We start from the raw sequence: 25,038 nt of genomic DNA, 5'->3' as shown, positions 1-25,038 counted from the left end.
ATCTCAAGAATAACTTTGAGCTTGTCATAGTGCATAATCCTTTTAAAGTCTTATAGAACTTAGTTGACTATGATTTTGGAGTACTTTATTTATATATACTAAGAACATTTGTCAAAAGTTTGATTTTCTTCTTTTGCCTTTGTCTATTACTGGTAATACACTGATTGGAGACTCTTAGAAAGAGTTTAGAAGGTGGGCACCTCATGAATTTTTTTTAAAGTTAGAGAATCATTGGCATTACACTTTTAAATGCTGAGAGTCATTTTATCTAATGTATAACGCATCATGAAGAATATTTATACGTGCTTGGGAAGCATGCATATCACACAGCTGTTGGTTGGAATGTTCTGTAGATCTCTGTTAGGTCAGTTTGTTCAACAGTGCTTGAGTCCACGGGCTTCCTAAGAATGTTTCTCTGGATGTTCTATACATTATTGAGGGTGAAGTGTTGAAGTCTCCTCAGTTTTTTATTGTTTTCTATTTCTCCTCTTATATGTCTTCAAGTTTCATAAGTGTAGTTATATTTCTATTTTTTCAAATATGTAAAAGAGAAATAAAATAATAATTGTTAGTAACTTTAATGAGAAAATCACATAACAAGAAATTATATTTTCCAAATGCTGCCATCAACACTAAACCCCTCCAGGAGTCTCACATCTGCCCTGGGCTCTGCTCTCTCCTCAGGCGTCCCACCTCAGCGTTTGCTACAGAGGAGGGGAAGTGAAAATAGGGCCCTCCCTCTCCTGATGAAAACCAGTAGAGCCCTGACCCTGCAGCTCTGGGAGAAGAGCCCCAGTCCAGCATTACCTGGAGTTTCGATTTGATGATCATCTCTGAATACACGTGGCTCACCATAGAGTTAGGGCTGAGCTGGGTTTTCTTGTTCCTATTTTAAAAGGCAAAAAATGGAGAACTAGAGATATTGAGTGTGAGTGCATGTGAGTGAAAAAACAGTGATTATAGGTGGCAGTTTCTGACCAAAATGTCCCCATGTTTGTAGGTGTCTAGTGTGAGGTGCAGGTGGTGGAGGCTGGGGGAGAGACAAGTGGCAGAAAAGTGCTCAGGAGGCCAGTTGAGGCTGTAGACACTGTCAGCCCACTATACCAATCTCACAACGAGTGCTGGAGAAGGTGGGAGTCTGATGGAGCTTCCCAACAACGGTGTGGTCCAAGCTAATTCCATCAAGGCCATTGGTTCCTCCCGGAGTGTAGTTTCCCATCAGGAATCCCCCATGTGCCCAGCAACAGCCACACCTTCACATCTTCACTGTGCACAGTCATTGTTTGGGAGGAGCTCCAGGATGTGTCTCTTTGTCAAAAACTGGGTGATAGATGTCAGAGAGCTGTGCTGGGTTCCTGGTCCAGGTGCTCCCTGATGCTGGAGGTATCGGAGGTGTGTTCTTAGGGTGGAAACACCGTTTATGGAAATGTACATAAGAAAACATGATTTTCCTTGGTTCTCTTAGATGACATGGAGAAGCAAGCGTGCAGCCTGCAAACAATTGTAATTTCCTAGTTTACCCCAAGCTCATAATTTCTTGTAAACTTTGGTTTCTGTCCAAGTGCAGAGATATTGATTAGAGTGAGTTTGCTTCTTTCCACACACTCACCTTCACCTCCCCCAGGTAAAGAGCACATTGTCCTCACTCTGAGTCTGAGGGAGGAGCTGTTCCTGTACAACTAAGGGCCTGCAGAGACCCCCGTGAGCAGCTTTGCAGAGTCAGATCTTTCCTCATGTGAGGCGACCTCCACTGCCTGTGATTGCTGCTCAGGTCTAATTGTGAATTCAGGATTATGACACGCTTTAGGCTATCACAGGACAATCTGATTCTGAACATCACCATTATCATAGATAGAGGTAATAATCCAATGCCCATTCTTCTGTCAGCAGTTTGTCTTTCTTATTTGGTTGAAAGTTTGAAGAAAAAATGTGACCATATATTTGTCTAATTCTAACTTCTGAATCTACTATTTGCTCTCGGAGATGCACAAGTTGCAACATAGGGAGTTCCTCCTTCTCATCCACACAGGGAGTTCCTCATTCTCATCAAAAGGTGAATGTTTGCGAATTTCAACGTGTTGCTCAGAACCTGTGCATGCCGACAGCTATGATTCCCGGTGCACTCCCGGCCTGGTGAAGCCCTCACAGACCCTCTCCCTCACCTGTGCCATCTCTGCTTCTCCATCACTACCAGCGCTCTCTGCTGTAGCTGGATCATCAGCCCCCCAGGGAAGGGACTGGAGTGAATCAGGTGCACAGGTCATGAGGGAGTGCACAATCCAACCCAGTCCTCAGGAGTCCAGTCACCATCTCCAGATCCACATCCAAAAAACAGTTTATCCTATAGCTGAGCTAACGGAGCAACGACTACACAACCATGGATTTTTATACAAAAGACACAGCGAGGGAAAGACATTGTGAGCCCAGACACAAACCTCCCTGCTGGGAAGCTCAGGAGCAGCAGGAGGCGCTGAGGACACCGGGGGGCGCCCAGGACACATCAAGGCAGGTGGAAGAGGGAAAAGGTGCTGCGGGTGGGGTCTGGCATCACCAGCATATTTCACCACTGGACACCCGCCACTGTGTTTACTCTCATGTACGTGATTCTCCGTATTATTAGAAAATGGCATTTATATAAATGTATAACCATCTGTAGGTGCATCAAGTCGTCCTCTCCATCTTATATGCACCTTTTCCATTAAGACTCTGAGTCCCTGTATTTATTTGAACTCCTCATAAATTCCGGTCAATTATGTAGGATCTGTTTCTCTTCTTTCTCCCTTTTCCCCTCCTTCTCTCTCACTCACAAACTCATGCACACACACAGAATTCTATAACTTCAATTACCTGATGTGTTGAAGACAATTGATAAAAGTGCAGCTTTTCCAGTTTAGCTGCTGCTCATATTGCTGTAAGAATAAGAACGTTGTGTTTCTCAGCTGTGTACTTCTCTAAAATGAGTAGCAGCTTTTAAAATAATACCCAGACAATGAAAGCAATCCAAATATCAATCAGCAGTTTAATCAATAAACAAATTGTGGTAAATTCATTCACTGGAAAAACACCCACTGTCACAATCAGGTACAGCTGGATACGCTCAACAGCGAGGGTGAGTTCACAAGTACGTATGATGAGTGAAAAAGGACAAACAAATACAAGTCCATATATACTATTCCACTTTTATAAATTCTATAAAATGAATACTAATCTAATGTTACATAAAGAAAACCAGCATTTGACTCTGGATGTGGTGTGAGAAGGGAAGGTGGAAGAAGCGGGAGTTATAGGAAAACAGGAAGAAATTTTGAGAGTGGTTGATTTTTTTTTCTATATTGAGAAACGTAATGGTTATGTCACTATTTGTCAAACCGTACACGATACGGGATGGCTACTATTTGCTAATGTCACCTCATTAAAATATTACAAATTTAAACACATATAATTTGGTAGAAAATGGATTAGACAGAGATGAATAAAACATAAGAGAAATAAAAAGGAAAATCACAGAACAATGGCATAAGGACTTCACTCACCAAACTGAAGAAATTTTAAATTTCTCAACACAGAATTAAAGATTTAATTAAATATATATATATGAAATCAAAGAACCCGGAATATACGTGTGAATCAACCCTATGCCTACCTATATTTTTAGGGAAATGCTAGAATACAATGATTTCATGATTTCATTACGTAACAGGTTAATCAACCACTCCAAGCCTGTCCAGTTCTGTCCTGGGGTTGGTTCAGGGAACAGGGGCATCCTGTGGTGAGGAATCATGGCACCAAGCTCAGAGCATCCGTTCTAGTTCAAACAATGCAAAGGCCAAGAGATCTCAACTAAAATGCCGTGTGGATGTCACATCTGTGGGTGCCGCACACTCCCCCTTATGAATATGGAAAGGTTAATGACCTCAGGAGTTGTCTGCAGAGATTAGTGCTCATCTGTTAGGAATGTCCAAAATGGCTCAACAGAGCAAGAAAGGAGACTGACTTAGGGTTTCTATAGTGGTTTGGTGGTGGAGGCAGCGTGAGGGTTCTCACTCAGGAAAGGAGTGTGTGAGGCTTGAACCTCCAAATGGCGTCAAATGGGGGAGTTCCTGTGATTCCTAACTAGATTATTCACCTCATGGGAAAGAAAGGAGAAGATGGAGGAAGCAGCCATAAGTTTTCAGCAGTCAGACTCAAAACAATAGTCTGATGACTTATTCTATACAGCAACTATAAAAATCATGAATAAAGAAAGACCAGTGTCTAATATGGGTGGACTACAACAGGTCTACAAAAAGTGAGAAGACTGCTTATAAGAATAAGCAATTAATAATGAAACGGATGAGGAAAATCAAGAGAAAGAGGTGAAAGGTACAGGCAGGGGATTACACAAGGGTCCTGTCCCAATGTCTTGTGTGGAGACTTTTCACTGTCTAAAATCATCCACTTATTCTGAATGTCTTAGGTGAGCTGTCTGCTCCAAAACATCAGAAGCCCAGAGGATTCCTGAGAATATTTAGTTTAATATTTTCTATTTGAGGTGCCTTACAAGTGTGTAAAATTCTTAGTTAATATTATTACAATTAGAGATAGGCTCTCTGTTGCACAGGTTGGAGTGCAGTGGCACAATCATAGGTCAATGTAACCTTGAACTCCTGGCTCACAAAATCCTTCTGTCTCAGTTTCCTGCGTAGCGAGGACTAGAGGGGTGTACCACCACACCCAGCTGATTTTAAAAAGTTATTTCATAGAAATGAGGTCTCTCTATGTTGTCAGGCTGGTCTCGATCTCCTGGTCTCATGTGATTCCCCTGATTTTGCTTCTCAAAGTGGTGGAATTATAGGCATGAGCCACCATATCTGGTCTGATCTGATTCTTTAGTTGCGAAATATCACACAAGAATCGATTCCCTGAATTTTTTTTCTGCAGTGTTTTGGTCAATAGTGCCTGATAAGATTTATTCCAATATGTTTCAACAGCATGTTTATCTGTTATTGTTGATGCAGTTTTTTAAAAAATATGAAAAATATATTCATTTTGTAAGTACGTTTCCAAGCTTAACAGCAGATTTTTAAGACCTAGAATAATAAAAAATTCAAATGTTGTTCAGCTTCTTAATAAAAAACAAATTATGATAAATTTTGTTTGCTAGAATACTACCCAGCATTTGTAATAAGTGCCTGATATACACAACTACAAGGCAAAATATCTAATTATTTATGCAAACTAAAATAAGCCAAATAAGAATATATACTATGTTAGTTCATTTTTATAAAGTATGATAAATTAAAATGAATCTGCAGCAATATAAAGATCAGCAATTGCCAGGGAAATGGTAGAAGAAAGAAAGGGAAAGGAGGAAGAATATAGAAGAAAACAAGGAAATGCTGAGAATTCTCTTGTCCACCTTGATAATGATGAAGGTTACATCATGTTTATCAACTGTAGACTTTAAATATGTGAAAGTTTATTATCTCCAAATGGAAACATAAAATTTATTACAAGCAACAAATGGAAACTTAGATAAAGAAGGAGTGACAGAAATATAGAAAAAAAGTATATTAAATTTCAGAAATACTTAAGAATTTATCTACCTGAACCGTACTTCTCACCATATTTTAAGTGAACACTAGAATGCAGCAAAATCACACATGTTTCCAATATAGGAAATGGGTTCCACAAACCACACTAGGCACGTCCACCTCTGTCCTGGAGCTGGTTCAGGGAGTAATTGGGGCCAGTGATGAGGAGCACAGGCTCAGGTATCGGGGCTGACTCATCCCAGACATGAGCTCTTAGACACATACTTAGCATTTGTACATGAAGAAACCATTGGCTCTGACAAAACATAATTTACACAAGTATGTACAAATAAAATAGGGTGATCATTGCATAGTGTTTATCACAGCATAATTTGATAATAAGACAGCATATTTTCGAAATACCATCATTGTCACCAAACTCCTGCAAGGCACAGTCATCTCATCTGGGGACCGTCTTCTCCTCAGGCGTCCCACCCCAGTGCTTGCCATATAGTAGGAGACATGCAAATACCGCCCTCCCTCTGCTGATAAATCCAGCCCAGCCCTGACCCTGCAGCTCTGGGAGAGGAGCCCCCGCCTGGGATTCCCAGGAGTTTCCACTTGGTGACCAGCACTGAACACAGACCACCAGCCATGGAGTTTGGGTTGAGCTGGGTTTTCCTTGTTGCTATTTTAAAAGGTAATTCATGGTGAACTAGAGACACTGAGTGTGAGGGGTCATGAGTGAGAGAAACAGTGGATATGTGTGGCAATTTCTGATGCAGGTGTCTCTGTGTTTGCAGGTGTCCAGTGTGAGGTGCAGCTGGTGAAGTCTGGAGGAGGCTTGGTCCAGCCTGGGGGTCCCTGAGACTCTCCTGTGCAACCTCCGGATTCACCTTCAGTGACCACTACGTGGAGTGGGTCCGCCAGGTTCCAGGGAAGGGGCTGCAGTGGGTTGGACAAGTTAATCCTAATGGGGGTACCACATTCCTCATGGATCCCGTGAAGGGCCGATTCACCATCTCCAGAGACAACGCCAAGAACACGCTTTATCTGCAAATTAACAGCCTGAAAACGGAGGACACGGCCGTGTATTACTGTGCTAGAGACACAGTGAGGCGAGGTCAGTGTGAGCCCAGACGCAAACCTCCCTGCAGGGGCGCGCGGGGCCACCAGGGGGCGCCTGGGACCCACTGAGGACGGGACAGGTCCCAGGAGCAGGTGCAGGGGGAGGTTTCCTTTCTCATTAGCTGGAGATGTCAGGTTTGTGTTTGCAGGACTCTGGAGAATTCTAGGCTGTGACGTTTTATTACTTGTATTTATTATGAATTTATTATTGTTAGTGTTTAAATTTTAGTAATTTAAAAATTATATATGTACGAATACACTCTAATGAAGTAAACATTCTTAATTATTTGCACGGATTCTTCCACAGTTTTATTAACATTTGTTGACATCAGCAGCTACAAAGCTATAGGGACACAAATTTATAACCATAGAAAGATGTATAGTCCAGGCGCGGTGGCTCACGCGTGTAATCCCAGCACCTTGGAAGCCCAGCGGTGAGGAGGCGGATCACTTGAGGCCCGGAGTTCGAGACCAGCCTGGGCAATATAGTGAAACTCCGTCTCTACTAAAAATGCAAAACTTATCTGGGCGTATTGGCGCGCGCCTTTAATCCCAGCTAATCGGTAGGCTGAAGCACGAGAATCACTTGAACAGGAAGGCAGAGATTGCAGTGAGCTAAGATGACACCACTGCACTCCAGCCTGGGCGGCAAAGCAAGATTCGATCTCAAAAAAAAAAACAACAACACAAAGAAAGAAAGAAAAATGTATAAATACACAGACATATGCATATATGTGTAGGAATTCATAATATACATTACAATAAATTAATTCTAAAAATATGGCCTAAAGAATCAAACTTAATGATGAGCTAAATGTAAATTATTTGAGTATTTCATAATTGATTTTGGTTATTTTTAATTACATCAATTGATTTATATTTGTTCATTTAACTACTGTTAAATGATGGTCATTTCAAATGTGGTTGTCACAATAAATGATAAGAATTTGAGGTGATGAATGATAATTATCTTAATCATTTCTTAATTGTCTTGGTTATTCCATATTGTATTCACAAATCATAACATGGCTTCTTACCTTGTAAATATAAACAACCATAATTTGTGAATTTAAATTTTTTTATATTTAATATTTTACAAATTTATCCCAAATCATTATCTTTCTTCTTCTCAGTTCCAGATCTCCTTTGATCATCTCAAGGGCCCATTTCACCACCGCTGGTTCTGAAGCGCTTCCTGGGAGTGGCTGCAGGATGGGCAGAAGCAGATACCGCATGTGATTCAAACGACCTGGAGCCCTCCCTCCAGTCCTTGGATTCACGGCCCATCTCCTCAGGACCCACAGGCTAGTATTGGAGGTACAAACCCTCTAAAACTTTTTTCCAGCTACCAAGTCATAGAACAATAACAGAAAGCACTCCTCGGGGCAGAGGACCATGAATGCCCACAGCGTGCTAGTTAGAGTACATTTGTCAAGGGAGTTCCAGGGTTTATTAAAATTATGATAAATTTTAATGTAAGAATATCATTCTTCTAAACTTATGTGGAAGATTATGGGCAAGGCGCCTTATCAACAATGTTTGTGGCTTCTGAGCAATAGCGCGCTGCATCACGAGAATCACTTGTATACATTCAGTTCCTTTCAATGGGTGGCTTCACTCAGTTCATGCGCAAACCTGGCAGCGTTAGAGGCTAAAAACGACAAATACAAAAGTTTTTATCATCCTGAAAGGGCTGTAGCCTTTTCTCAAGGAATTATTTCAAGACACGGAGAACAGATTGATGATAAATAAAATACATTCACATCCCGGTAAGGTAGAAATTGAGGAAAGTTGACCTAACTGTGCCCAAAGGGCCCTGTGGCTTGGTTTCTGTCTGGGTCCCTATGTTAGGGTTCTCCCAGGAATTTGTGGCTAGCTGGTCACACCTCATCAAGGATTAACCTCTGCTATTTCCTCAGTTTTTTTATTTAACCTGACAACCAGTTTGTCTATAAACTGTAGAGCTGAAATGCAACACATATTCATTTGAAATAATCTGGCACAAATTAAGCAAAGTTGATAATGATGTTTTTTCATTCAGTCGTGCTCAAGATCAGAGGCTAAGCATTGATATTTTTGATAACATTTGTGGCTCTCTCAGCAGTTTTCTCTTCTGAGGATATGATATGGTGTGGCAGTTTTCTTAGCTTCAGTGTTACCTCTTTTTGCATTGACTTCCACCTTTATACTTGCCCGGAATCTGAGATATAGGAGTGCCTCGGAGAGCTCCCTAACTTGTCCATTTTCCTGGGTTTTCCAGAACATATGAGATGCTCTTTTGTTTACAAAGCACCCCAAAGCCATGCACCGTGTCCAAAGGTGTTTCTTTCCTAATTTGACAAATTAGAAAGTTCTAATAAATACAATCACTTTTGCCATCTGGGATGATTTTATGTAAGATAGAGGACTGTGTTCTAAAGGAAATCTTACATTAGTAACAGCAGTTTTAGTCATTAACCTAAAGTTTTACCATTGAGGTGCGTGTCATAAGAAATAATATTAGGTCGAGGTTCTCAGTGGCACTGTCTAAATCTCTTGTGTGTCCAAGGTCTTCCCTATTAACATGAAGCATTTGTGTGCACAGTCATAGTTTCCAGTCATGCTTCTCCCTGTCTCACTATCACCACAAACTGTGACCCCACCTGGAACCTGAGTTAATTTCCAAACAAGTTATTCTTTAATCTTTGTGCCTCTGGATTATTACGTAAGTCCATTTCAGTAGAAAGTTAAAAAGAACATTTGAACCGACTAAACAACACAGAAAATCACTAATGCAATGCAAAGCCTAGATGTTAGAGGCTCCAGGCCTGGATAATACAACAGTTCATGTATGCAGGTATTTTCTTTGTCCAATTCTACACTGATACACCCAGCATATCAGCTTCATGCCCCCTTTGACTCCTATTATGTCGAGACATGGAAATGACGTTCTCAAGGGCCACACACACATATGAAAATTGGTAGGGCTAAGGGAGGAGAGGAGACTGCGCTTCTCCTCTGAAGGACCAGGAAAGCCTGGACAGACCATCTCCCCTGCCTCCATGACTGTATCTCGTGCCCACATGGACGTTCATCCCTGATAGGATAAGAGGACTCCATTGATGAGGCTGAGTATCTTATGATATAAATTACTAGAGAGTGACATTGAGGTTTCAAAAACTAATATTTATAACCTAAATTTAATTACCCCAAATTGTACCTCTTTCTTCACTGAAAAATTGCTTTCCATGATTGGGATTTAGGTAGATTCCAAATGTTCACAACTGAGCTTCCAAGAGCATATTGGGAGCAAAAACTGAATAAGGGCAGAGAAACCCATCCTTACTGTATTCACCACTAAACTCAAGTGGACTCAGCACTGCCTTTGATGACTGCTGCTTCTCTGCAGAGTTCAGGTTTCCACTTCTCACAATTCCAACACAGGCTCTCGCTCTCCAAAATGTTTGGCCTCCACTTGATGTAAGGTCACACTCTGTTCTGAGTTTGTTCTCTGAACCATTTTCTGAGGGTGGTGATGAGCCATTAAATGGAAATTTTATATTTTCTCAGCATGAATCCCATGGATGGTCATGAATTATTCTTCTGGTTTTAGTAATTGATTTTTCCTGGGGTGTTCATTACTAGTAATATTCAAAGTCATTTCATTTAAATCTTTGATGCTTCACTTTTTGTTGCTATGACATTTTTTCTTCTGTTGAATCTTCCCACTAGCATTATAACAAGATTTAGTATCCAGGCTCAGTCGTCATCAATAATAACCACATATGTCAAAAGCTATGTATTCTTTTCACAGGAGACATAATTTTCTCTTTTCAGGGGATGAACACACACTGCTGAGCGACCCCCAGTCACAAGTATATATACACATTTATGATATTTTTGTTTATTTGACTAATAAGATGTATCATTCTCCCTTAAAATGCTTAACCCCACAGAAGGCCGTGACAAACTCTTCTGCATCTGTTCATACCATAAACTCAGGAAACAAACCACATGGTGAGTAAAAGCTCACCTGGTTCTGGATATTGGGTCCATCTCTTCCCCTCCAATGTCCTGAAGCACCTCAGGCCACCTGTCCTGGTTCTATCAAGGAAGTTTACCTCCAGTACAGTAAAGGAAACAGTTGAATGAGGAGAGAACCGCAAATGATAGACAATATTGAAAACTATTCATACGACAAGGGATTACTATCAAGCACATAAACTCAACTGAATTGCAAATAACAATATGATTAATAATGGGTGAATAACATGGATAAACATCTCTCAGAGGAAGGCATGCAAAGGATAGATAGATAGAAAGATAGATAGATAGATAGACAGATAGATAGATAGATAGAGGAATTGCTAGAAATAACTAATATCAGGAAAATGCAAATTCACAATGAGCTATCTTTTCCTTAATCTTTGCTGGAAAGTCTGTTATCAGAAAGACAAAATAAGGAAAACAAAAGCTGGCCAGGCGGCATAGAAATGAACACTTTTATAGACCACTCGTGGAAATGTAAATTAATACAGCCATCATGGGAAAAAAAGACAACTACCATATAAATCAGCAATGCAACTGCTGAGGGTATATATACGTTTTAAATAATTAAAAGAAAAAACTAATATTGAAGAGACACCTGTAGACCTATGTTTACTGCAGCCCTAAACACAATAGCTACGATATGAAATCAACATGTGTGTCCATCAACACATGAATGGATAAATAAAATGGGGCATATTCACACAATGGAATATTACTCAGCCTTAACAATGAAATCCTGCTATTTGAAGCAACATGGATGGAACTGGGCACTGTTGTGTTGAGTGAAGCAAGCCAGACACAGACAAATAAATACCTCATTTTCTCAATGTTATGTGGGAGTTTAAGAAAGTTCAACTTCTAGAAGTAAATAGTAGAGTAGTGGTTATGAGATGCTAGGAATGGGAGGAAACTGAGAGATAAGAAGTGGTTTGTTAACAAATGCACGATTACAGGTAGACAGGTGGGATACGCTCTAGTGTCCTACAGCGCAGAAGGGTGAATACAGTTAACAATATGTTGTACATTTTATGTGTATAAGTAGCCAGAAGACAGAATTTTGTATGCTACCAAGCAAAGAAATGTTAATGTCTGAGCTGATGAATTAGCTCGTTGTTCTGATTTGGTCAAACCACATTGCACATATGTATTGAAATATCACACTGTACCCCATAAACATAAACAATCATTATCTGCCAACTTAAAAATCCTTTAATTAAAAAACATTTTATGTGCATACGTTATGGATGATTCAACACAGAGCCAGGAATAAATAACATTTTTATTGAAATAGTGAAATTCCTAACAAAAAGTTACATTCATTTGCACCAAACTGTGTATTTGATCATGGTAAGTATAGACAGACTTATGCAAAGAATAATATATTTTAATTTTAGACTTCTACTTAATACTATAAATGCAAATAATTTTAAAACAGCTAAGTAAAAAGAATAAAGTAGAGGAAATGTGTACGTGGTGTGTGATGTGTGAGCTTTTTCTTGTAACTATGCTGTCAATGGTGTCTGTGTCTGTTTGTGTTTAATGTGCTTGGGGTTGTCTGTGATTCTCCGATCTGTACTTCAGTGTCTTTCACAAAATTGGGAACATTCTTAGCCATTACTTTTTCAAATACTTTCTCTGTATCTATAATTTCTCCTCTTCAGAATTAAAATATACATATACTATACTTCCTGGTGTTAATGTTTAGTTTCTTCACTCTCCTTTCCTTTGCAATTTACTTTGTGAAATTTCTAGAGACAATTTAAGCGCATGGTTTCATTTAAAAGCTGAGCCAGCTCTATGGAGGTGTGTGCCCAAAGTTTGCTCAATATTTATCCTGCATTGCTTTTGGTTTCTTATGCATTTCCATTTGATTCTTTCTTAATATTTATATCTCTCAGTTCCCTATCTAGTCCTGCATTATGTCCATAGTTTCTTTAAGAGATTTTTACAGAAGAATTATAGTTACTTTACATATTCTATTTAATTAGATATTTCTAATATCTGTATCGTTTAGAAATCTCATTCTGAACATTTATTTATTGTGACTTTAGTATTTCTCATTATTATAGGTAATAATTGTTAATAACCAGACAGGTTAGGTTGGACAGTTGATATTGGCTTATTATTTCATTTTATCCATTTTCTGCCTCTATCTGACCACACTTTATCTTTGCCAGGCCATTATTGTGGAAATGTCTGAATCTTCTCAGAGCTACGTTTGACATTTTCTTTTGCAGTGGACGTCCGAGTTGAAGTCTGTTCTTCTGTGTCCACCAGATACTTCAGATCCTCCAGTGAGACCTTGTTTCTCTTTCCTGCTTGGCTCTGTCTCTTCACCTGTTCCCTCCTCCAGAGAATCTCCTGCAGCTCCTTCAAGGGGGTTAAGATGTTACATTCAACTGACAATTGTAAAATTGGTTGAAGGCAATAGAATAAAGGGATATTCTCTGACCTTTCATGGGTCCATCTTGTGATTCTGAGTCTGGAAAGGAAAATCCTTTCCAGGGTTTCTGAACTTCCTCCAGATGAGATGTCCACCTGTGTCTTCTTGCCCTTTCCCCTGGAGTGGAGTCCTCTTGTTTTCCCCAGTTGTTCCCTCCCGCAGCTTCAGTGTTCTATTTTGGTGTTATCACCTTCTAGATTTGTTGACGTGACCCATAGATTAAGGCTCTGATTCAGTAAGAAAGAGAAGGGGGGTACTTCTCAAAGGAACTTACGTGAAGACCTCTTTTCCCATCTCGGTTCCTAAGGGATTGCCCGAGCACCCCTAAGATACTGGTTTTGGTGGCTTGCCCCTGCAGAGTAACTTCTTAGTTCTGCAAAGGGGATAAAGGAGGTGGGTCCAAATGCATTTCAGAGTGTGGGTTCTTTTTTCTCTCTCAGACAGACACATTGGCAGAGAAAGATTTTTGGGACTCTCCACATTATTGGGAAAAGTGATTCAAGAGGATAGGAAAGCTTTTCAGTATGTGGTCCCTGAGAAATTCACACAACACGTTTACCACACTTGACTTCAAGCAATCCAATATATATGTGTGTTTTTATCTTGTAGTAGCCCACATTTTATATGCCAGACTCTGCCCCAGTTCGGCTCATACCCCAGCCTTGTTACTGCATACAAGAACTTGCCACTCCCTGGATTTCAGATTTGATGTTTTCTTAAAACTTCAAGTATTTAAAGTATTTTAAAATTTGCAAAATCCTATCTTCTCTGTTTATCTGTTATTATTTATGTTATTGTAAAAAATAAGTAAAATATATTCTTCAACTATGTACATTTGAAAACTGAGTTGCAGATTTTTTTGGTAAGACCCAGAGTAACAAAAGAATGCAAATATTGTTAAGCTGCTTAATAGAAAAACAAATTATGGTAAATGTGTTCACTGGAATACTACCAATCATTTATAATAAATAAATGCCTGATACATAGAACAACACGGTAAACTATGTAAGTACTTATATTGAGTAAAATAAGCCAAACAAATAAGAATATATACTATTTTATTTCATTTTTATAAATTCTGATAAATAAAGATATATCTAAAATAATATAATGAAGATTGGTTGTTGCCAGGGGAAATGACAGAAGAAGGGAAGGGGAGAGGAGGAGGAATACAGCAGACCAAGAAGAAATGTTGAGTAGAATTCACTTGTCCACTTTCTTGATAATGATGACAGTCACATCATGTTTATTCATTGTACATTTTAAATATGTGAAATTTATTATCTTTCAATTAAGTCACATAAAATGTATTACAAGCAAACAAATGGAAACGTACACAAGAAAGGAGTAATAGCAAGATAGAAAAATACATTAAATGTCAGAAGTACCTGAAAATGAATGTGCCTGGTCCTTAGATCTCTCCATATTTTCAGGAGAGTGCTGGAGTGCGGCGACATCACACTTGCTCTTATTACAGAAAGTGGGTTCTGAAAACACACTGGGCACATCCAGCTTTGCCCTGAAATTGGTTTAGGGAGCAGTCAGAGGTAGTGACGAGGAGCACAGGGCCAGACACCGGGGTTCATTCATCCTAGACATGAGCTCCTAGACGCATACAGAGCCCCCTCCGCTTGTGGGTTCACTTCCACATCTGCAAATGGAGAAAATGTTGACTCCAACAGAACATAATTTACACAAATATTTAAACATGAAATACGGTCATCAGGGCAAAGTGTTTATCACAGCACAATTTAATAATAAGACGGCATATTTTCCAAATTCCATCATTATCAGCAAACTTCTGCAGGGCACCTTCTTCTTATCTGGGTACAGCCTACTCCTCAAGCGTCCCACCGGATTTGTTTTTCTAAGACCACCAGAGCGGGCACAAAAGAACCAGCCAGCAGGCAAGGGTAGGAGCAAAACTGCAAATTTATTTTTTGGTCACCTAGCTTCAGAGAAGGAGGTGGGTAGGGAGAGGTCTGTCGGCCTCTGGCAAAGGAGGCCAACAGAGTCCCCCAGTGGGGCTCTCGGGCAGGGTTCCTGATACAGTCCTGACATCCCGACAGGAGTGGGGCTGGGAAGTCCGCGCGTGGCGTCCGTCCACAGCGGCTTTTCTAGGAGTGGGAGGGCAATAGGCGGGGCACGGGCGTGGTGGGGGGGGAGCGTTCCGCAGGTGCGACCAGGTAAATCTTGGTCTCTTTGGATTGACGTCACCTGGCGCATGCCCAGTTGGTCTGCACCTTCCCCGGCGCCGGCTGCATTTTGGCGCCCGCGGGAAAAGTTGGTGATGAAGAACCCGGAAGTGCACCATCTTGCCTCCCTTCATCCAAACACCACCCTAGAGCTTGTTATATAGTAGGAGACATGCAAATAGGGCCCTCCTTCTACTGATGAAAACCGACCCAACCCTGACCCTGCAGCTCTGAGAGAGGAGCCTTAGCCCTGGATTCCAAGGCACTTCCACTTGGGGATCAGCCCTGAACACAGAGGACTCACCATGGAGTTGGGGCTGAGCTGGGTTTTCCTTGTTGCTATTTTAGAAGGTGATTCATGGAAAACTAGGGAGATTGAGCATGTTTGGATACGAGTGTGAGAAACAGTGGGTTTGTGTGGCAGTTTCTGACCAGGATGTCTCTTTGTTTGCAGGTGTCCAGTGTGAGGTGCAGCTGGTGGAGTCTGGGGGAGGCTTGGTCCAGCCTGGAGGGTCCCTGAGACTCTCCTGTGCAGCCTCTGGATTCACCTTCAGCAGCTACTGGATGAGCTGGGTCCGCCAGGCTCCGGGAAAGGGGCCGGAGTGGGTTTCAGACATTTCTGGTAGTACCATATACTACGCAGATTCCGTGAAGGGCCGATTCACCGTCTCCAGAGACGACGCCAAGAACTCGCTGTCTCTGCAAATGGACAGCCTGAGAGCCGAGGACACGGCCGTGTATTACTGTGCGAGAGAGAGACACGGTGCGGGGAGGTCAGTGTGAGCCCAGACACAAACCTCCCTGCAGGGGTCCCCACGACCACCAGGGGGCGCCCGGGACACTGAGCTCGGGGCTGTCTCCAGGGCAGGGGCAGGTGCTGCTAAGGGCTGACTTCCTGTCATGGTCTGCGGCTGCCTCATTGTCAAATTTCCCCAGGGAACTTCTCCAGATTTACAATTCTGTACTAACAGTTCATGACTCTAAATGCAAAACTTTTTTTTTCCTTTTTGTTTCTGTTTTTTGTTTTTTTTTTTCCAGGACACATCCTCACCTCCACAGAAGCCACAGTGTTACTTACTTTGAGGGCAGAAATAAGCCTTTCGTGGTCAACAGGATGAGAGTCCTGAGGAATCCCAGGGAGATCTGGAGAGTTTTTTCCAGTTAGACCCAGGGCAGAGACCTCCATGGGAATCTCCGATTAGAACAGGTTTTGAGTTCTGTTGGGAGCCAAGGGAGAGGCTCACCCAGGACCAAGGTCCTTAAAACCTGATGGTTTTCACAGCTATCTCCCCCCATCTTGTAAAACTGTGCACATCTGACTCAGACTGATTCAGTGGACCCTCTTTCTGCTAATCCATCTTCCTTCCCTGTAGACTTGATTTTTGAAATTCCTTTTCTTCTTCTCTTCCCTGGAAACAGAAAATGTGTTTTCTGTAGTCTAAATGTCAGGGCTCAGGTCTGCAGGACCTGGGTAGGCTGAGTGGACTTTCTCACTTACCCTTGCCTGCACTCTCCTACTGTCTTCTGTGCATGGAGACGTTTGGAAAATGAAGTGGACATTAGTCATGAAGGGAATAATACTAGTTTTCTCCAATGGGCTACTGATGTAGAGCTGATATTGTGCTTCTCACACTGTCACAGAGTTTGGACTCTCACCTGTGACTTTGAGGAGAGCTGAGGATGGACACTCCATGGTGCTGTGGGTTCTGGATAATAGTAATTGTAGGGTCTGGCTAGGCAGACTGAGATCAATACTGCTGCCCATTGGGAAAGACAAGCTGGAATTCCTGGGAAGACCTGCATCTGCCATCCACCACAGAGTCCCATCGTCTTCTGTTATGCTCTGACTGAATCAGCCCCACCTAGATTATCTAGAACAGTCTTTATGACTTAGGAAAAAATAATGACAGGCTGTCCTAACACCTGTATTATGCCATGGAAGCAACAGCTAGGTTAGTGTGTGATTGAGTAGATGAGACTGTGTTCTAGTCAAGGTGACATGTCAAATTGATTGTTGCCATTATGATATGTTATTTTATATTTGGCAGTATAATCATGTTCATACTGTAAATATTTTTGCTACATTGTGTCAGAGGTTTTGGAACTGGAACAACTCCATCTTGAATAGGGGTTAGGAAAAGTAAGACTGAGACCTGCTGGGCTACATTCCCAGTAGGCTAAGGCATTCTTAGTCACAGGATGAGATAGGAGGTCTGCACAAGATACAGGTTATGAAGACCTTGCTGATAAAGGTTACAGTAAAGAAGCTGGCCAAAGTCTACCAAAACCAAGATGGCGACGCAAGTGACCTCTGTTCGTCCTCACTGCTCATTATATGCTAATTATAATGCATTAACATGCTAAACAACACTCCCCACAGAGCCATGACAGTTTACAAATGCCATGGCAACATCAGGAAGTTTCCCTAGATGGTCTAAAAAGGAGTGGAGGAACCATCAGCCTACAGAATTGCCTGGGGGACACATGAATAATCTATCCCTTGTTTAAATATAATTGAGAAATAANGTGGGGAGGGACACTCAGCTTCAGGAATTGCCTGGGGACTCATGAATAAACCATCCATTGTTTAACATATAATGAAGAAATAACCGTAACATTGACAATGGCAGCCCACACTGCTGCTCTGCCTCTGGAGTAGCCAGTCTCATTATTTTACTTGTGTAATAGACTTGTTTTACTCTGTGGATTTTCCCTGAATTGTGACCCCTTTCCCCTAACATTTGTGCAATTATTCCTGTTCTAGGCAGAAAGCTCCAAGATGGAATGAAGTTTCCCTGCATTTTTATAAGAAGTACATTCACCCCCTTGAGCGAAAATACCCAGGGGGTGGAATGAGACTGGGAAGCTGATGGCATAGGATGGAAGCCCGTCCCTGAGTGAAGGAGACAGTGAGGGAGGATTGGGTGGAAGGTTCCTATATTTTTGTGCTATGCAAGGAAGCTGCAAAAGGTAACTGAGTCTCGTGTAAGTCAGGGCTACCTCTCAGGGGATCCCTATGACTCCAAGAGCGGGCTCTCCTTAGGAATCACTGTGGAGTCAGTCCTTTCATTAGAGTAGACCACAGGACATGGGCCTCAGCACACACCATGCCACAGATGTCAGAAAGCAGCTGCTGGGAACCTGATCCACCTGCATTTTGCTGCCTATATATGGAGGCAGGGAGGGTCACCATTCTCAGGGTCAACACACCATTTGTGAATTTTATAGAGAACACCTGCTTTTACTGTATTTTATTGGAAAATATATGAAAACTGTGTATCTGCAAGCAATTGTAATTTTCACATTTACTTCAGTTGCATTATTTCTTAATTCTGCATGACATCTTTGTTTGGACGAACGGAGGCAAGATGGTGCACTTCCGGGTTCTTCTTCACCAACTTTTCCCACGCACGCGAAAATGCAGCCGGCGCCCGGGAAGGCGCAGACCAACCGGGCATGTGCCAGGTGACGTCAATCCGAAGAGACCAAGATTTACCTGGTTGCACCTGCGGAACGCCCCCTGACACAGCCGTGCCCCGCCTATTGCCCACTCCTAGAAAAGCCGCTCCAGAGGGATGCCACGCGCGGCCTTCCTCAGTCCTCCACTCCTGTCGGGATGTCGGGACTGCAGGAACTCCGTCCGAGAGCTCCACCGGGGGACTCTGTCGGCCTTCTTTGCTGGAGGCTGACAGACCTCTTCCCCACACCTTAGGTGACCAAAATAAACTTGCAGTTTTGCTCCTACACTTGCCTGCTCGCTGGTTCTTTTGTGCCCACTCTGGTGGTCTTTAGAAAAACAAATCAATCTTGTCACAGAGTTGAGTTTTTCACAGGGATTGTTCAAAGGATCGAGATCATGCATTTTCCACATTCACTGGTTTTCCTCCATGTGCAGAGACCTTGAGTAGAGTACATCTGGCCCTCTTCCACACTATCTCTTGTGTCCCTACGGAAAGAGCAGAGATTTGCCTGACTGTAGAATCTGGGGTAGGAGTCTGCACACCTCTGAGCCTACAGAGAAGCCCAGTGAAGTTTTATGGAGTCAGAGGGCTATCCCATGTGGGGGAACTCTGGCTTCCCCACTGCCAGAGACTGCTGGTCAGCTGTAATCGAGAGGTTACCAATTAGAGCACTTGGAAGCACATTTCATCACAGCTCCATTATGTCACTTATCACCATTAGACTGCAGGTAATAACTCAATCTTGATTTTTCTGACCCCATTTTCTCATCTTATTGATTTGTAACTTTGGTTATACAAAATGTTATCTTTTAGTTTCTGATTCAAACCTCAGGTTTGTATGAACTCATCAGGAATAATACAAAATGTGTCCAGTTTTTGGGAAACGTAAATGAATTTCCATACTGTTTATGTGTGTGTTTGCAGGTGCGTGTGCATGTGTGTGTGTATGTCAATCACTTACACCCCGATGAACATCGTTCCTTAATTATATAGTCGAAATACAATTATGTTTGTGGAAAATCGCCTGCAGTAAGGTCCATGAAGCTGACCCTGTCACCTTGCTTTGAGGAAGCTCAGTGCACAGGTGAGGTCTCACAGGAGACATCCAAGGTTCAGCCCCCAGGACTGTCTGAGCTCCTGACCTGGAATGAGATGTAGGACTGGGCATCTCAGAAGCAGATCCCCCAGCCCTCCCCAGCATGGACAGCAGAGGACCCGCAGGAGAAGCTCAGAACTCAGCCAAGACAGATCACCATTTAGGAGCAGGTGTGGCAAGAAACCAGCCAGACAACCTTTGACTATAATTGAGGGTTGTCTTCTTTGACTTGACAGCATCCAACCCTAAGGAGACCACCCACTATATCATCTATAACTATAACTTTGTTGTTACAAAGAAAACCACAAGTGAATATAACTCTGCAGTTAACTCCTTGAACCTGCATTGATGAGTCTCCATGGCCTTGTGAGCACAGAGACCACATCCAGTGCAGGTGCAGACCAAGGCTGCACCAGTCAGCCAGCTGCTCCCTCAAGAGTCTTCCAGGTCCCTTGTCCAAAGCGCCTGCTAATTCATGGGCTGAGAAAAGGGAAGCCATGCCTGCAGCCTACTCTCTCCACAGAGCTGACAGGGCACAAGGACATCGATTATTCTTGGAACTTACCTGTAGGAATGCAGCTGTGTGCACACACACTGATAAGCACACACTTCTTTACATAATTATTTGTAAATGTTTTTTCATTTATTCTCTCCAACTTTTTCTTAAAAAATTCATCACTTTCCCCCTAATCAAAGAGGATTTTGATCGGAATTCTTGTGGGGAGCCCCCTGCTCTCCCAGATGCCCACCATCATTTCTCTTGAAGGGAAGAAGAACACTAGCTCTCTTGATTTCTAGTCTAATCCTCTAGGACTGAAACCAGAAGGTTGCATGTGCCCTGCGTGAGCATCCAAGAAGATCCTGTCTGTGGAAGCAGGAGTGTCACAGCCTTGACTGAGAGCTACGGTCCTGAAATGAGATGGTGTCCCCAGTGGAGAGCACATGTGGACGTTCACACCTGAGGGCTCACTGCGCCTCACTACAGATGCACTCCCCTACTGAGTCCTGAGACCTGAGTGCACCCCATAGAGTAGGGCTCAGATGAGGGATGCAAATCTCCACCAGCTCCCACCCCTCCTTACAATTAAACGACCACCCGCTGCCGCGCAGTGACTTGCTGTGCCCCCCCATGGACCACGCTTTTCTTACATCACTTCCTGGCCTAGCTGACGCCCGTACCTGTGATGCTGTGGTCAAGCATACTGGCACAAACATCTGCTCTTTTCTTGGTGGGCTTATCGTTTCTATGCTTTCTCCACAGCGGTCTTGTCCCGTCACCTGAAGGAGTCTGGTTCCTGCGTGGTGAAAAACCCACAACAGACCCTCGCCGCTGACCTGCACCTTCTGGGTTCTCACTCAGCACTAGGTGGTATGGGTGGTGGGCTGGATCCGTCCAGCGGCGGGGGCCCCCCTGGATTCGCGCATTTATGATGATGATAAATACTCAGCGCATCGCGCTGCAGAGCAGCTGCACGTCGCAAGAGCACCGGCGCTCCAGACGCAGGGTGTCTAACAGATGAAACATACCCTGTGGACACCCACTGACTTGCACTTCCACAGAGCACACCCAGCCTGCCTTGGTCAAGATCCAGGCCTGCGTTCTGCAGTTGTTGCTCCCTCCCCACCTCTGCAGAACGAAATGGCTGTGAAGCTGCCTTTCTCCTTGCCAGGGCCTGGCTTGTCTGTATGCCCCACCCGGACTCACCCTGTTGTCTTCCTCACCTTTCTTTACGCTAATAATGCATGTCCCGCTAGCTGGTTTCATGCAACGCAGAAAGCTGGCTGAAACCTGGTTTGACAAAGAATTCAGCATGAAACAGGTTCCTTGTTACCCCCCAAAAAAAGACGGATGAGGTTTAATTACCGTAAAAATTTTTCATAGACCATGGATGAATAGCAATTTGCAGGCAATGACAGAAAAGTTTTGCACACTCTTGCCTTGTTGACAGGGAATAATGTGAAAGTATTTACAAGGAACTCAATACAACTCTACAACATACAACACGCCAACAAGAACCAAAATACCGCGCCATAATAGAGAAAACAATGTACATTGCAAAAACGCCGATAAAAATGGATAACACAACCTATATAAACAACGCGTCAATCATCAACTGCACCATCAGGGAAATGAAATTAAAACCACAATAAGCATATCATCTTCCAACCAGCTGCAATGATATTATTAAGAAACTCACAAAACTATCAGATGCTTTGGTGAGGATGCGGAAATAAAGGCAACTCTTAGACACTGTTGATGAGGATGTGGATGCGTACATCTCTATGGAGAGATTGCGTATGGAGCATTTCCCAGAAAACTAGCAAATATACTGCAGAAAACTTTGGAAATAGCCCTGCCCATTTGGGGTCCCAGCAATACCCGACTAGCGGGGTACTAACTAACCTAAAGCGAAAATAAACCATGTAATTTCAAAAATGAACCCACACTTCATTATGCTTACCCATAAACGCACTATTCTCAGTAGCGACCATGCATGTCAAAACTGAGTGCTCCACCCAACAGATTGATTTTATAAAGAATCATAGCATGCTTATGCACAATTCAATCAATTGTCAGCCACAGTAACAGGAATGATAACTGGTGTTCTTGCAGCGAAGATGCATAAAATTACGGGGCGGCAATAGGATAATTAGCTGGAAAATTAACGCTCACAAACAGAATGGTCATGCTGTCACATGGTTCATACTTACAAACCGTGGGGACGGTAAACAGTGTGTACACAAGGGGACATGTAGGGAGAGAATTATGGACATGTGCGAGACTGTAGGAATGATGAGAGGCCACTAACAGTGATGGACGGGAGCATGGCATGAGACATATACCATAATTTGGAGCACAATTATGCAATAGTAAGAGTTGCAATGATCTCTAAATTAAAATGTAATATGATCAACGCAAATGAAACTTGGCATATTAGTGACTTTGATTAAATTTACAAACTGTTTTCTACTCAGGTGCTACATAAGAAACCATGCGCACATGCCAGTTACAGGGATGAAAACTGTTTGCAAGTCATCATAACCACCAATGCCAATCCGCTATAATAAGGAAAGTGGGGAAAGCGATCAGATGCACAGCGACACTCTTCTCAAAAGAACCCGATATTCATACAAGCCCACACAGAGACACACTGAAAAAATGCTCATCATCACTCGCCATCAGAGAAATGCAAATCAAAACCACATGAGATAACCATCTCACACCAGTTAGAATGCGCCAAATCATTGAAGAAGGTCAGGAAATCAACAGGTGTTGGAGGAGGATGGTGGAGAAATAGGAACACTTTTACGCTGTTGCGTGGCGATTGTAAACTGTTCGCAACCATTTATGGAAAACAGTTATGCCAATTCCTCAAGCGGATCTAGAACTAGACCATTACATATGCACCCAGCCATCCCACTACTTGGGTACGTATACCCAAAGGATTATAAATTATTCTTACTACAAAAGAACACACTGCTACAGTCGATGTTTATTGCGGCCACTATTCACAATAAGCAAAGGACTTGGAATCAAACTCTCTAGTGTGTATCTTGTTGTTACCAGACTGGATTTATGTATAATATGTGGGCACACCATATACACCAGTGGATAATACTATGCAGCCCATAAAAAAGGATGAGTGTTGCGTCCTTTGTAAGCGAGTGGACCCCTCCGCTGCGAGCTGGAGAAACCATGCATTCTTGTGATCACAAGCACAGAAAACCGCAAACACCGCATGTTCTTGACTCATAGGGTGGAACTGCAACAATGAGATGTGTCACTTGGACCTCGGGAAGGCGGAACATCACGCACTGGGGGCCTATCATGGGCGAAGGGGCAGTTGAGGGGGGAGGAGGGCAGGGATTGATTGGGAGTTATACATGATATAAATGATTTGAAGGGGTTTTAGGGTGCTGACGAGTTTATGGGCTGCAGCACGCACCAACATGCGGTAAGATGATACATATGTAAACAACGCTGCACGCTTGATGCACATGTACCCTAGACTTAAAGTATATAATAAAAAGTATAATAAAAAAAAAAAAGAATTATCTACCAATAAAATTAGACAAGGGTTTGTACAGACATTTCATCAAAGACGATGTGCAGACGACACAGAAGCAAATAACCAGGCTCTCAACAGGAATCTCCATTGCAGAAATTCAAACCAAGCCCACAATGAGACACCAGTACACACTTTTTAAAATGACTGAAATTAAGAGGAAATACGGATAACACCAATGCTGGTGAGCATGCCAGGTTGCTAGAGTCCAAATCATTGCTAATGGGAATGCAAAATGAAACAGATACTCAGGGAAATAAGTTGTGGTTTTCTCTAAAATCAAATATGCCCTTAACACCTGACCCTAATATCCTACTCCTGAATATTTGCTTCAGAGAAATACAATCTTACATTCACACATAACTTCTATTAAAATATTCAAGATATTGTGTGTGTGGGTGTGTGTATCAGAAACTAAAAACAACATAAATGTCTCATAATTTGAATAGGTGAAGAAACTAGGAAGCATCTATCAATTGAACACCATCAGCAATAAAAAATTAACAAGTGACCAAAACATAAACCATTACCGGTGAACTCCAGACATGACGCTAAGTGAGAGAAGTCAGTCTCAAAGATCAAAGGGACACAGCTGTCAGCACCACGGTCATCCTCAGGTGTCAGTGGTTTGGGCTGGGCTTTCTCTGTCTCTTTCCTGACCAGGCCCAGATGTTGAGCTCCAGCACTTGCAGATGGAAAATCCTACTATTTTCAACCATGCACTGAGGTTTGAATTGCTTCACACACTGAAGCAAACAAATACAGGCTCCTTGGAACAGTGTCCAGCATTTGTTCCAACCACAAGAGAACATCCCCCAGTTCTCCCCCTCCTCAGTTCTCTCCTGCTAGCCAGCAGCCCTGCAGTTTAGTCTGCATCTCCCATGCATCCACCCATCTCGTTCCAAGGGCCTTCCACCACACCCTCTACTGTTTTTGAGAGCACTGGCAGGCTTTGAACTTTTCCACATTCTGTTGTTATTGAAGTTAGGATGTTTAGGACCAAATTAAGGATCCTACTTTATGACTGAATTCCAGCACTCCCTCTCCCCTGGGACAGAGCACATAACCAAGATTCTGCAGGTGGAGACAAAGTTGAGCTTTTTTCT

At 42.5% G+C, this 25,038-nt stretch overlaps 1 gene segment (V, D, J or C); it reads left to right on the top strand.

Moving 5' to 3' along the window:
• The first annotated feature begins 6,099 nt into the window (after nucleotides 1-6,099).
• On the top strand, nucleotides 6,100-16,106 carry LOC108523136 (Ig heavy chain V-III region 23-like). The segment is given in 2 exon segments: nucleotides 6,100-6,213; nucleotides 15,763-16,106. Coding segments are annotated over 2 exon segments (375 nt in total).
• The last annotated feature ends 8,932 nt before the right edge of the window (nucleotides 16,107-25,038 follow it).

Source organism: Rhinopithecus bieti, unplaced genomic scaffold (genome assembly GCF_001698545.2).
Source record: "Rhinopithecus bieti isolate Rb0 unplaced genomic scaffold, ASM169854v2 scaffold_72445, whole genome shotgun sequence".
In the NCBI taxonomy this organism is placed as follows: Eukaryota; Metazoa; Chordata; class Mammalia; order Primates; family Cercopithecidae; genus Rhinopithecus; species Rhinopithecus bieti.
Note: the sequence above shows the minus strand (reverse complement) of the source record. Positions and strands in the feature narration are given on the sequence as shown.